The 16,039-nt window shown below is 23.3% G+C and overlaps 1 protein-coding gene across 1 annotated transcript in view; it reads right to left on the bottom strand.

Moving 5' to 3' along the window:
* Positions 1-16,039, bottom strand: part of LOC129612766 (protein timeless homolog) — a 67,885-nt gene that overhangs the window by 35,401 nt on the left and 16,445 nt on the right. Inside the window, exons 4-7 of the mRNA XM_055526529.1 lie at positions 11,063-11,382; positions 9,593-9,778; positions 8,657-8,780; positions 5,469-5,632 (exon numbers count right to left, since the gene is read on the bottom strand). Coding sequence (XP_055382504.1) covers positions 5,469-5,632; positions 8,657-8,780; positions 9,593-9,778; positions 11,063-11,382 — 794 coding nt within the window. The remainder of the gene's footprint in view (positions 1-5,468; positions 5,633-8,656; positions 8,781-9,592; positions 9,779-11,062; positions 11,383-16,039) is intronic.

Below are 16,039 nucleotides of genomic sequence, written 5' to 3'. Positions count from 1 at the left end.
GAAAAACAAAAAATTTTAGGAAATATTTCACATAGTACACGCATTTTCCATTGTATTGATTTAAATTCCATAATTGATTTTGGCAGTTTCGTAATTGTTTTAATTGCAGGAAAATGCCATGCCTGATAGATATTTCATCAGGCTCTATATATATATGCTTACGTTATCAAATGAACTAAATCCAAACTTATTTATTATTTGCTAATAATATTACTTTCTTGATGTAAAATAATACGTCGAGCTAATTCACAACTTGATGTTTGCAAAAATCATTTAGATTCTAACATGTCTATATTCTCCAATTTTATAATTGTTAAAGACTGTTGAAGAAATCGGAATGGAATCAGCGTTCCCACTTGGATACAATTGTATCCATTTGGACACATTTTTGCTTTAAATTTGAGCTTGGATACAAAGATACTCAAATCTGCTAAAATGCCGAAATTGGCTACATTTTAAAATTTTGCTGAAATATGGATACATTTTTTTTCAAACACTAAATAAATATTACAAAACAGTTAAAATGCTGCTAATATTAAATCGCGAAGTTGCTTTATCATCAATAAATGTTATTTGCTGGCTATTCTAAGCAGGTTTCCGAATTTTTTACAAGAAAGTAAAAAAGATACTTTATTAACTGCCTCTTCCTGTTTTCAAATTTAGAAAATTCATACAAGAACGTACCAAAAATATGCTAGTGTTAGCTAGATGTAATAGAAAATGCATTGGATGTACATATTTTTTAAAATTTGTCCGTTTTCATGGTCAATCGTCTTTACCGCATAGTTCAACAACTACAGAAGGCATGTATGCATATGTTTTTTCTGACCTTAACTTTCACATTTAAAATATAATAGAAGTTGTATGTGATTTCTTAAAGAATTTAGTATAAATAACAAAACTCATATTGTGGAATAAAGCAAATTAATATTAATTATGGGTTAATTTGTACAAAATAAGACGACTTATTATAATAATGCTATTTTAGGTGGTTGGATACATTTTGGATACATTTTTTTCTCGAAATTGGATACATTTTGTTTTTTCCGAGTGGGAACACTGAATGGAATTATTGAATTTTGCATTCGTATTCAAAAGGATTCTTGATTCGAAACGACAATCGAACAGAACGTTCCATGTGAACCAAAAATGCGATTTTTATATAGATTTATATATTGTTCTGTTTTTGTACTCGACTTTTCACTTAGTAATTTAAAGTGAGAATTGGAAACGAAAAACTCGCAATTTATTTTGTTTTTTAAATAATCTAAAATTATATTTTGGGGAGAATAGTAAAAAACATCCTGGAAGGAATAATAAATATTTATAACAAATGGAAATTAAGTACATGGTTCCGCTTCAGAATAAAAGAAAATTAGTTAATAAAATTAGTTTATAAGCTTATAATTATTTTTTAAAATTTTAAATTGCTTACTTATAAATCTTGTATGGCATTTTATAAATTTTTATATTATTGCGAAAATTTTTCATATTTATGCAGGGTGTTTCGCATAAAGTGGCAAATAATTTCGTCTCACAATCAATTTGATTTAAGGCATAGCTTTTAAGATAAAACTCGCCAAAATAAAAATTTTTGTTATTTTTTTCTGTTTTTCTTTTTAAACTCGAATTATTCTAACCGAAAACATGGTCGAAGATAACCTGTGACTGCACTGTATGCCGCATGGTTTCGAAGTCATAAACCTTTATACACTTACATATATGCATACAACAAAATTTGCTCACTCTTTTTTTTTCAACAGACTGTAATTCGAAAACGTATATATATATCTACACCCCACCCATATTATTTTTTACTGGAAATTGATCAAAAAATTATTATTGAAATTATTTACCACCTTACGCGAAACACCCTATATACATAAAACACTGCAAGACCAATATCAACTTATCTATATAATATACATTAAAATCATGATTATAAAAAAAATATTGTTTTAAATTCTCAATTCTTCAACTCAGAATCTTATTTGAAATAAAATATCTAGATCAAAATGCTTTTAGTTCATTTAAATGCTTACGTATGTATATAAAATTATTTTTAACTCAAAATATTTAGTATGATGTATTATACATTAAGTGTGTAGGACTATAGGTAAACCTAATTATCATATTACTTAACACGATGCTATACTCGTATTTATGTACACGTGTACATATACACATTTTTATGAACACATTATGTCGATTTATTCACATACAAAGATATTTTGTTAACAATTTACTTAAGAGACAGAATTAATTAAATTAGAGTGTATATCAAAGAAGAGAAATAATTAAATACAATTTAGGACTGACAAACATCTAAAGAAAAATTTAAATTTATTTTACCCAAAATTAGGTTAGAAAAGTATGGGAGAATTTGCAAATATTAATATTTTGGCTCTTTTTTTTCTTTGTTCTGGAGCATAGATATTTAGTAAAAGCTTTTATATAGTATAATTAATATTTTTAGTAACAATTACAAAGGATTTCGTACATAAAAGCAGTGTCGAAAAAATTATAGTTAAAAATGTTGCCTTAATTTACTTCTTGGCATTTTATTTGATGTAATTATTTACACTTAATTATTGATCGTTCAATATTATAATTAAAAAAGAAATAATCTTAGAACGTGATTTTCGCAAAATTATTCTTAAAATTTCAGTTAATGCGACAATTTTCTATAAAGAAGTTTTTATGCATACATTAGCACCGTATGATATCACAAATCATAAACACGCTTACAGCAAAAAAAAAATATTTCTTCAAAATTATTTTTTCAACAATGGAACGTATAGCAAACATACTGTATTTAAATCAAAATTGCACTTATATAAAATCGAACGTACACACTCTGTAAAAAATAAATATTTATACATAATAAACATACACATACATACACAAAAAATTTATGTATACCATATTATGTTGGAGAAATTAATACAACAAGGATATTATTAATATCCTTGTTCTATAAATAATTTCCTCTTAAAATAGAGTTAATAAAATTTTTGATTAATTTTTCCAATTTTCAAATAAAATATTATTTTTTTTTCAGCTGAAGGGTGCGTGAAAATTTTATTAATTTTATTTCAAAACTTTAAAAGTTAAATATAAAACAATTTTTGTTTTCTTTTTTCTTTCAATATCCTACCATTAAAATTTGAAAAAATTGAAAATTTTATTAATGGTTTTCCCATTAACGCAACTTAAAAGGAGTTTTTTTTTCGGAAAATTTGAAAGAGAAACTTTTTAAAATATAAGAATTTTCTGTGAATATTTTGGAAAAATGTTATCAATTAAAAAAGAGAAATGTCACTTTAAAATTGAATTATAAAATCGATTTTCAATTAGTAAAACCCAATTTTCAGGATTAAATGAAAAAAAGTTATTACATAAAAAACAACAAAGTTTTTCAAAATTTACTTACATATATGATTTTCGATAAAAGTTTAAATTTTATGAAAGTTTTTATTAAAGAATAATTTATTTATTTTCGGAGTTTAAAGATCAACCACAGTGGAACGTGAATAAGAGGGACTCTTCATGGGTCTAGAAATTAAATTTTATTTATGTTTTCACTCTAATTGATCTTTTGTACTCTTGATAGACTTTGGAAAATTTTTGAAGCAATCTGTAACCTCAATTCAATTTAAAATAGATGTCCTTAAAGTAAGAATCAAATTCATTTATTTTTTAAAAAATATTTACAATTGTTCAGTTTTCTGACGCTGTAAAAGCTCTTTTTGTTTAAGAGTCTGTACTCCTTTTTTGTCCAAAATACTCCGTAATTAAATGACAACTCGTTTTGCAATAAATTAATAATTGAAAAAAATTAATAGATGAGAACTTAAATAGATATAAAAATGAATTTATAAATGAATGCAAAGAGGGTCATTCAAAAATACTGCAAAATTATTTTCGTTGATTCATTTTTATACAAGATCGACTGTACGATATTTTCACAAGGTATACATATAAATTAAAAATTTATCTTAAATTTTTGAAAAGAAATCTTTAGCTTACTAAAAAATCTAGAACAAATTTAATATAAAATACAAAACTGCATTCGGCCTTAGAATTTCATTTTCGTATTTCCAAACAAATTTGAATTGTACATCATGTAGTATTTTAACATTTAATTTTCTGTAAATAATTTTCTTTAATATTCAAAAAAAAATTAGCGATTATGGCTTGTTATGGCTCAGGACCCTGCCTTTTTTTATATTCAATTATTTTAGTAATTATTTAAACAGAATTTGTCCGCGAAATTTATTTTTTCAATATTGTTTCAATTATCAAATCATAAGATATTATTAATAGAATTTTAATTTTAAATACAACAATGAATTGTGCGTTCACCATTTTCTAATAAATAAAATATATATAAGATTTGGTAGGGCACAAACTCAAACGTATGTATTTACGAATATAAGCCATAGTGAAATTCAAGCGGCTTTTAACATTTAAGAAAGCAAATATACATACATATTATAGTGTATTGTCTAAAAGAGCTAATTAAAAAAGTGTCACAAATAATAAAATTTAAAGTTGAAAAAACCATAAAGTTATTTCATCTTTTAATTTACTCCAGTATAATAGATCTGTATTTTAAGTACTTAACAAAAATCTTTTTAAGCTATTTCATTTTCATCTAACATCTAAAAAAAATTTTAAATTCAGAGATGCATGAAATAAAAATGTTTACAAAATAACATTCCAACCAAGTTAAACTTGTTAAATAAATAATTTACTTCTTTGTATGAAAAAATACTTATGTAGTTGTATAAATTAAATAACTCTACAAATCACTATTACAATATGCTTTCTTTTTTTGTTTTTGTTTCCATTCTACATTCTATGACACAATTTACATTGTTTTAGTATATTTATATAGTTTAAATATAACAAACAAGGAAGCAATGTACAAAGTGTCCCCAAAGAAAAATTTATTTTATTCTCTTGCTCTTCCAAAATAACAATAATGCCGAATCCTTAGAATAACAACGAATGCTGTCTTTTTATAAATTAAAAAAATGCCAAAAAATAAAATAAATATTGCAATTCCATTGCTCTTTTCATTTGATTTGTAGATAATGGATTAAATATTTCAAATTCTAAGTTACTTCGTAAAAACAAATTCGATTTGGAGGTTGACTTCCTAACTCCTCAGCACTTATTTGGTCAATTTTAACAATTCTATAATTAATTATTAAATAAAAAAAAATATAAAGTTAATCAGATAACTATGATATTTAGTCATATTTTCAAATTTACCGCCGATTAGATAAGGGAATTAAATACAATGTAAATATTAACGGAAGCAAAAATTAATTTTTAATGGAACACATTATTCTATTTTATATAAAATAAAAAATAAAAGTTTTTTAACATATTTTTGAACATATTTTTTTTTTCTTAAATTTTCTGGTCTTTTTGTTTTTTAAGTTTTTTTTAATACTTACTTAGTGCTGTGGGCTTCATTGTAGTTCATTAGTAAATGTAAAATTGTCTCTCGGTATTCTAGTACATAACAAACATTGTTCAACAACATATCGAATAAAGCATATGCCTTATCGTCCTTTAACTTTTGCAGTGCAAGTAAACTCAGTAGTAATTCTCGGAATGTCTTTAATTAAAGAAAAAGAAAAATGTTTAAGTATAAATGTATGTGTAATTATAATATTTGTTCAGAAATAAAATTTAACAAATAAAGAGAGAAAAAAAAATTTAAAATTAAATGGGTACTTAACTGCAAGAAAAACAAATGAATAAAAAGAAAATTTAAAATAAGAATAAAAGGACAAAATAAAAAGCAACTTGTACTTAAAGAGCCCTGTTAAAACAATGTAAAGAATCTATAAAGATTATTAAAATAATTTAGATAAGTAGATAACAAAAGAGAAGAATGAATACTGCAAAACTTGTGTGTTTACAAAACGTGAGGAAAGATGACAAAATTTTTAATGGAAAAATGGCGTGCATGTCCTGCTTTCTCTATTTTTTTTTTCGTCCTTTCTAAAGAGCAAACTTTTTATTTCACCTGATGAAAATTCTCATTCTTCATTTCAGGTTAAGATAGAAAATTAAAATTACATTCTTAATTAAAAAAAAAAGAATAAAAATTTTATAGTTTCCTTAAAACAACAAATTAAAAAGAAAACACACATCTTACTCTCATTACGTTATCTAGTGGTGATCAAGCATTTGCAATAATTAGTTTTAGTGCCCTTTATAATTTTGAGATATTTAGATTAATCAAAAATATTAAAATTAAAATGACGGCAGAGCTTATGATTTTGGATGCGCTGTTACTCCAAATTACAATAGAAGAGACATTATGTAATCGAAATTTCATAGATCGAATGTTTTTACTTAGATTACGTTACAGCCATATAATTTTTTACATAAACTTGTATAGATACATATATTCCTTGTTAATTTGCAAAAAATATAGTAGGATTTTATTATTATTACAATATTAGACAACAAGAATCTTTATTGCATTTTAAAAATTTTTCGTAAATCGCCTTTTTGGCCGTAAGAAGATACTTTGGCTTAATTTTTGAATTCTATAAACCCGAAATTCTATATATCGAGCTTCCATTAAGCGAGAAATGAATGTATTTTCAACATTGCTGTCATCTGATATGAATTATGAATCGACTTCATTGGTCTCTTCATTTTCCACTACAACTACCAGCTGGCAATTAGCTTTCTTTAATTAATGAAAGCTTTCAAAAAATTTTAAGTAATATATTTCAAAACAAAATAGTTTTCTTAAATTGTTATCAACTTGCATACATGAACTCGTAACATAATTAAAAATCGGCATGTGATTATATGCAACTACTTAAATAAAATTTAAAATCTTTCCTCAATTGCTCTCAATTTAATTTGTCACAATGCCAAACAGTTTAAATTTTACACTTTGCAAGATGTCAATGGACTTGGTGACCGTTAAACATAACTCTTAAACATAAAGCAAAAACAATGTGCCAAATGCAACAAATTTCAAAGGATAGAAATGAAAGAGAATAAAGAAAAAAAAAAACACTTTTAAAATTACTTTAAGAACCTTAAGATAAAAATCTCATCATGCTAATTTATGTTTTCCTTTCTTTCTTTCTTTTAATTATTTTATTTACTCTAAACAATGGACGTTTTTTTTAATTTTACTGTTCAAACATCATTATATTCTAAGTACAAAACAAAATTTTATATTTTATGAAGTCTGTGTGTGTGTACCTACATTAAAACGAAAAGTCTTGTTAGTTTTAAAGGATAATTTTAACTGAAATAGAGAATTTTGATTAAAAGATTAAGAAAAAAGGATGTACATTTGCTTATATTATTGTTATACCAGACTGATTTTTGTGGGAAGATTAGAAAATGTAATTTTTGTTTTTATTTCTTCAACTTATAAATGGGAAAATGGGAAAAATAAGTTTTTTTTTTTGATAAGAAAATATTTTTAAAATAATTAACTTTAAATTTAAAATTTTTCACTATTTTACTTTGAATAAACCGTACAGAATAAAAGAAAATGGAAAGTCTTCAATTATTTGGGTAACAAATAATAGTACTGAGCACCCATTTGCTCTCTCAAAGAACTTGAAAGGATTAAAAGATGAAATTATATAAACAACTGGATTTTTTAAGAAAGCATGGCCACTAAAAATTTTGTCGAAACTTTTACGCTATCCGGAAAGTATGTTAAGCAACAATATTATTTACTAATTAGCAAGGTTTCTGTGCATTAACGAAAAATATTTATGTATTATTTTTGAAAAAGAAATATTTTCATTTGCTCAAAAGAAATATAGCAAGTCTACAAAAAAAATGGTATGATCTGAGTTTATTTAAATAAAAAACATAATCTTCTTTGAGCAAATAAATCACATAAAATGAACCCAACACGTGCTCACCGTAATTAATTCTACAAGAATCTTTTAAAAGTAAACTCTGTATGTTTAACAAAATTTAAATATTAATTTATCCCTAAAGAAAAAAGGACTTTTCATAAAGGATTATAAAATAAAACTATAAAAATTTGAAAAAGGTCTACAAAATGAAAGCAATTATATGCCCTGTAAATATTCTTTTTACCCTATTTACAACCCCATTCACAGATAATCTGATAGTTTATTTATTAATCCAAAAAACTAATTTCCTTTGAGTTGCTACCATTACAGGTTTTCATTGTAAAAAAAAACAAACAAAAAGAAAACGAAATAAACTAAAATTTTTTCCAAAATTTCAAATTTTTGTGAAACTGAGTTTTATATTGTAAATAACCTTTGTTTTTTATGTTATTAAAAAATAATTTTGTATTTATAAGTATTTTAAGACTTACTCATGCCTAATCTATATTTTTATATTTATAAGGTATGCCAAATATGAAGGCACTTTACTAAAACTTAAATTCGTTTAAAATATTAAAAATAATTAAATTTTTAATTATAATAATGAATTTCAGTTTTATCAAATATAATAATTTTTCAATAATAGAAAATAATTTTTATGATTTAAAAAATATTATACATATGTATAAATTAAATAGCAAGTTCAATTACAACAAATACGAGTAATAGAAATTTCCTTTCCCGGTTTTCTCTGTAATTTAATTCCGTTTAAGTTCTTATAATCTTACCTGTACAGCTACATGTAATCTTCTAGCCCATAATCTGGCTTGTTTTTTATCAGATATTATCATATCTAAATCATGTTGCATTCTGGTAAGAACCCAATGAAAGCACTGAACACTTAGCGATTCACTAAAAAATGAAATAAAAAAGCAATCATTACAACTTTTTTTTTTACAAAACTACTTTTTTTTATAACATGGATGAATAAATACGAAGGCTTATTCATATCTTCACTATTTTGTGATGATTGTGAATTTTATGAAGTAAAAATGAAATTCTATATATGTAATTCTATTACAAAATTGCATTAGAGTTGAAAAATTTATAAAAATCAAACCTTTTTTTTTTTGTATTTTTTTACAGTTTTGTTGATACAACATAACGATTGAATGAAAAAAGAAAATATCTGAGAACATGATATTTAATAAAAACAAAATTTGATAAAATCATATGTATATACATATATGTATATGGAAATGGAAATAATAAATTTATGAATATCCTGGATGAAAGAAAAATCAATATAAAAAGACTAGAAATTTCATTTATAGTTTCAACAATAAACCAATTTATCGCTTTGATGAACAAAAACTATAGAAAATCCGAATAGATGCGTTATGTATTTCTCAATTTTTCAGATAGAACAAACAAAAAAAAAATCAAAATTGATATTAAATTGTAGGACATAAGCCGCAACAAATACAATTTTACATTTTATAGAAAAAAAGAAAATCACTTTTACAATTCAATGAACTTTTATTAAATCAGATTTTGTAATTTCTTTGTTCTATTTTTTTTTTTATGGTATCAATTTTTAATACATATTTCAATTCGCATTCATTGAAACTATCTGCTCTACAAATTTAAAATAAAAGAAAACTTGTATTGCAATTTTAAATGAATTTCTTATTTCTTCGCAAATATTTATAATAAATTCTTACCTTACTAAATGTAATTGAAGTCCAGTTAATCTATTGAATTCCATAAAAAAACGTATTGCCCATAACAAATATGAATCATCGTTGTTATTGGAACCAACATTACGTTCTAAAACACGTCTAACTTGACGAACTAATGTGTTGTATGCTGATTGAAGGATTTCAATACAAAATTCTCGAAGACAAAGCCTGCAATTAAGAAAAAATGAAATATGAATGAAATTAAATAGGATTCTTAAATATATTTTGCAAAATAATAAATTATTTATATTAAAATAAATAATTTTATTTTAAATTAAAATACTATGCGGAAATTAACTATTATTGAATATTAACTTAGTTTTCAAATAAATTTAATTTATAGCAGCCACTGACAATAATACAAGTCAAAAAAATCTTAAAGGAAAGAATCTTAAGCCTAGATCTTTTTCAAAATTTTTATACTATTACAACATTCTACATCTAACCAAACATATCATTCGTAAGGATGATAATATGATAATATCAAAGACTAAAAATGAAAATGATGACAACGAAACTTTTGAAACCATAAAAAGAAATACCAGTTGAATCAAAACATTACGCTACTATTATAATATTATAGTAAGAGGTAATATTCAAAATTGGTTTTGTTTTTTTTTAATTTCAACCAGAAAACATAAAACTTGTAGTTTTTTTAAAGAAAAATAGAACGAAAATTGAGAATTTGACATTACTTCAAATATTGAAAGGATTTAGAGTTAGAAAGGAGTTTATATAATATTAAAAACTCCTTTTTAAAAATTTTGGTAAAATCAATATAAGTACATATGTATGAACAAATAAATAAAAATCTCATCAAATAAAACATATTGGGAATAAGTAATTTATACATAAATAACAGCAAGCACTGACAAATTTCCAAAAAGAAAAACTCTAGAAAATAGAATTATAATTTTTGTTTGAAAAAAGTGTTAACATACAAAAAGTTTTTAAGAATAAAACTTAAAAAATACAGATTAAAATATAGAAAACTTAAAAAAAAAAAAAAAGTCCAAAAATTTAGTGGCAATCATATTGCAATGTTGAAATGCCTTCATTACAGAGCAAAAAGCAATCATCTACGTATAACTTTAAACTGCTGAGCGTACCATTATTAACTTATACGAGTACAACATATTAATTAACTTTTATATCTTAAAGTAAAATCATCTATGTACGTAAATCATAATTTATCTTATCTTAATTTTAGTAAATTTTATTTACATCTTAAAAATGTTTTAGCTATCAAAAATTAGTGATTGCTACATAAAATATTTTATTCACAGAATTTTATATTGAAAACAAAAATAAGAAACTAAAAAAATTGAAAAAAAAAATTTCATAAGAATAAATTACTAAAATATCAATTATGTAACAATATATATCCATCTTGAAAATAATATACATTACTCTATTACTTAAACTAAATACAAATTTAAACACATAACCCACCGAACTGAAAATGCACTACGTCTTTCTGACACATTTTCTTCATTGACAATACGATGTGAACGCTTTTGTTTTCTTTTTTCTCGATCTAAGTCAATAGCTGAGGCACGTTCTAAAGATTGATGGCATATAATATCTCGATCCGATATAGATTTTATATTCTGCAATACATAAGTTCCACCGAAACGTGAATGACGACCGGGTGGTGGATGTGCAATTATTTTTTGCTTTTCACGTCTTCTAGCTGCGATTAATTCCTGTTCATCTTTTTGTTTTTCTTCATTACTACGTTGCAATGAAGCATCTGCAAGTGATGCAGCAGTCTAAAAGTAATAAAAAGAAAATATTTAAAAAAAGAACAAGAATGCATATTATAAATTATGTGAACATTTAAACAAATATAAAAGTATTATATAATATTAGGAAAATATACTAAGAAAACAAAAACTTTCAATATAATCTCGAAGATATATTATAGCGATGGAGGATACGGCAATAATTTTCTTCATCTTATATATAACTATAATAAATAAATACTAGTATTGTTGAAATACATATCGAAAAATATATGTTAAATTAAATTTTTGTCACAAACATATACATCCACATATTGAAATTCCTTTTTTGAAAGAAGAGTAAAAAAATTAAAATAAAATCAGCAGTTTCAAGTGACGCAACTTTCGGGTAATCGAAATTTTTTAAAAGCAGCAATTTACAGTGCTATTTTTCAAAGAGTAACATCGTAAAATCAGATTTTTTTTAGGAACTAAAACCTTAGTTGAGGAACCGAACTATTTTTAATAGTTATTTTTGTGAAACAACATGAACAAGAAATATTACAGTTTTGTGTTACGACAAAGGCTTCGAAACCATTTTTCAATTTGTATAATGCTTGATTCAAATTGAGAAAGTGTGTTACTAGCGTATAAAGGAATTTGTTATGTTAAAGTTACATATTTGACAGTTTCGAAAAAAAGGATAAAGGAAAAAGCATATATTTTGTGATGAAAACAAATGTTAAGTATTATGTTTTCTACATGGTTGTATAACAATAAATTTTTAATATGCCAAACAATTTTCTTATCCTCCAAAAATACAATAAACATATACACAAATACTTTTATTAAAGAAAATACATGTACGAAAGATTTTGAAATATAGTTTTTCTATTAGTTTTTGTCTTCAAAAATAAAAAAAAATATATATGATAAAAAAGCATCATTTTCTTCCATTTTCAATTTCCCTAAGTATTTGCCTCTCAGTTGGACTTCCTATTGAAAGAAAAGAATTTTTTCCATTCGAATGAGTTTTAATATAAAAAATTGTTAGAATGCATTAAAAAAATTATAATTCAAATGCAAAATTTCAACAAAAAAATAAATTAAAGAAATTCACAATTTATGAGTTATTTAAGGGTTCAATAAAAATCTTTTTTATTGATTAATTTTCTGGATTAAAAATCAAATTTACAATATAGAAATTTTTCCATGGAAAATCATATCCTTGATTTATAAAATTCATGATAAAAATAAAAAATTTATTTATTTTAATTATCGCTGAATATCTAATCTAAATAAAAAATTTTAATCATTATTAATTTAGTTTATGATAAAAATTCTCTTGAAAATTAATGAATTTGTAGTAGAAATAAGTGTTGAGTCGTAAGTGTTGAACCTAAAAATATCCATATAGACATAAAAGCAATTTGAATTTTATCAAAATCCTATATAATAATATTTCCTTGAACTAACTTATTTTAAGTACATAAAGGTACATAATTATAAAACAATCAATAAATAAGTATAGGAATAGTTATTTAAACAAGTAGCAAAAGACTAGACACTAAATCTAGATGCAACGATAATTATTAAAATCTTAGATCTTTCTATTAGAATTAACATTCGAGAAAAATTCTATTTAGTTTGGACTATTGTAAAGTGTAGTAATATGAAAAACCCCCTCAAAAAATTTTATAATTCTCTTAATCCTTTATTCTCTGCAACTTGTAATAATTTTCAGAGAATAAAAGATTACTAAAAAAATTACTATTTGAAAAGTATTACTTAATTTTTAAGAGCATTTAAAAATTTCAATAGCTTTATAAAATTTATTTCATATTTTGTTCCACTCAATATCAGGAATATGAGAAATTAAAAATTTATTGTTTCAAAATAGTAATTTTAATTCATAATAAAATGATAGTCACAAGAGTTGCAACTACCTATTCAAATTGAAAAGATTCTTCGTAAATGTGACTAAAAGAATGTGAAACAGAATTTAAAGTCAATATTTACAAGCTGTTAGATTCTGAAAACCGTATCCAAAGAGAAATTACTCTCTTACTTATACATATACATGAACGAAATATTTATTCAGAATAAATATTTTTAAACTTTCATCAGTTCGTATGATGCTCTAATATAAATATGCACAATTTACATGCAAGTATTTTTGTTATGGAAATATTTGACCTAATTCATTTATTTTCACATAGAAAATGTTATATACAAATTCTAAACTGGTAATAATTATAGATTTAATAGCTTTTTTGGATTATCTTTTTCATATACGAGAACATAAACAAGTTGTTCTGATACATATATTTCAATCAATTTTATAAAAGAAAATGAAATTTTAGGCCAATATTACAAAAGTAAATATGTATTACCTAAATTTGCAACAAGTTTTAAATTACGAAAACTTTAAGGATTTTATTGATATACAGGAATCCCTCGATATACGTCGTTTTTGGTTCCGGCCAAACACGACGTATATCAAAACAACGTATATCGAAAACCCATATAGAAAAAGTATGTTTTTTTACTAGAAAAATACTGATAAATACATAGTTGTACGTTTGCATATTTATTTAAAAATTCGTACATCTAATACATCATACCTTCGTAATTAATTATACATATAATATGTTCGTTTTTATGTAATAATAAGTCTTTAAGTTCGCAAAATGTAAACATGTATGTTTTTATTTAGATACATACAACATAGTAACAAATGCAACAAAACATAAAACTAAAGCATAAACAAAACGAAATTAACAAAAAAAAATATAAATATATATCTATGTACTTTGTACATATATTATGCAAAATTCCAAAATTCATCATTATGCATAAAATTTTAAACAAAATTTGTACTTTTTATCACAAAAAAAATTAACACTAAACCATAAGCTATAATAGACATTGTATGTGTAAATATGAACAGGTAATTCAATTTAGTTCTCATTCAAAAAAATTGTATTAATGTACCAAAATTGTTTATTTTTGTGCAAATGTACTAAAAATTTATTATTTCAAGAAAAATTGTACCAAAATTTTTTATTTTAAGCAAAAATGTATCAAAATTTATGAAAAAAAATTTCTCAACGACGTATATCAAATCTGAAACAACGTATATTAAGAACGCGGAACAAAAATCTCACCGACGTATATCAAAACGACGTATATAGGGCCGACGTATATCGAGGGATTCCTGTATTTCAATTTTAATATTAGAAATATTTATAATTTTTTTTAACTTTAAGACATTTATAATTGATTTTTATCATTTTATCATGGCAATTAATAATTTTTAAGAATTTGCTTCAAACTTCAATTTTATCATAGTTTTAACAGCATTAATGCAAATATATTGTTTTTTTTATATATAGAGTCATAAAAAAATTCTGGACTTTGATCAAGCATTTTAAGCGATTCAATTTTTATTACTATTTTGAAACAAAATATTACGAGATGCAATTAAGGATTATATTTTAAGAAATTTTTGAACAATATTTTAACAATTTGAACCTTCGAATTTCAAACAATTAAAAAAAGGAAGTAGCTTTTATGACGTCAGTAATTAATAGTATCAAAAATCGTTGTTTTTTAAACTATTTCAATTCAACCTCTATAGTCCAAAATTTTTAAGCCAATTTTCATTGTAAAGAGAACTTTTGTGTATGTTGAATCTGACAGCCTTACAATGCAATATTTTAATATAATAAAATACTAATTTTATTTACATATTCAACCTAGAAAATTATACATTATGAATAAGTATGAACATTTCTATATCGTTCAAAAGCTATAATATTTTAATATTTTAATGTATGATTATATACTTTCATTTAGACCTATTCCTACTATCTTGTATTAAAAGCTTTATAACAAAAAAAACGATATTCTAATCTCATTTAACCTAAATTTACTTGAATAATTTCAAATACATTGTTCACTAAACAATTTTCAATAAAATAATCTCTCGAGTTCGATCTAAAAATTTTAATATTCTTTTTATAAAATAAATTTTAATTAAAATTCTAATAAAATAAAAAAAAAATTGAATTTTTTTTTTTGTTTTTACACATACATAAAATAGAGTATATAAATCAGTTGAAAATGCAAATTATGTTACTAAAATATTTCAAAAATTGTACATGTTTCATAAAAATTATACATATAAGATTCTAATCTTAATATTTATTAAAAATATATACAACAAAATATGTATCCTTGGTAATAATTAAATGAAAAGTAACAAAACAGTAAATAGAAATAAAATCATGGACTTATAAGAGTTTGTGACTTAAAATAAAAGCTGCGAGAGAAAAAATTCTTCGAATTCATTATACTTTTTAAGTAAATGTGATTGAATTTCTTAGAAACCAAAAATATATTTTGAATATGTAAAATCGAAATTTGAGTTTACTTTTACACAAAAAAGAAGAGACGTAATAATAATATCATTAATACAAAAAAATCACGTACAAATATCAAGGTTAAAAATTATATACAATGGCACAAAAAAATGTATTTAACTTTCCTTTTTATTATTATATAAGTAATTCAATTTCTTTCATTTAAATGATAAAAAGGATATTACATAATAAAAATGAAAACATACATTTTTACACTTATATCTACTTATTTACAAATATTGACATCGTCTTATTTGATATTATATGTATATATTTTCTTT

The sequence above is a fragment of the Condylostylus longicornis genome, unplaced genomic scaffold (genome assembly GCF_029603195.1).
Source record: "Condylostylus longicornis isolate FDR11 unplaced genomic scaffold, ASM2960319v2 ptg000004l, whole genome shotgun sequence".
NCBI classification, from domain to species: Eukaryota; Metazoa; Arthropoda; class Insecta; order Diptera; family Dolichopodidae; genus Condylostylus; species Condylostylus longicornis.
The sequence above is the reverse complement of the archived record's forward strand: the minus strand, read 5'-3'. Positions and strand labels throughout refer to the sequence as shown.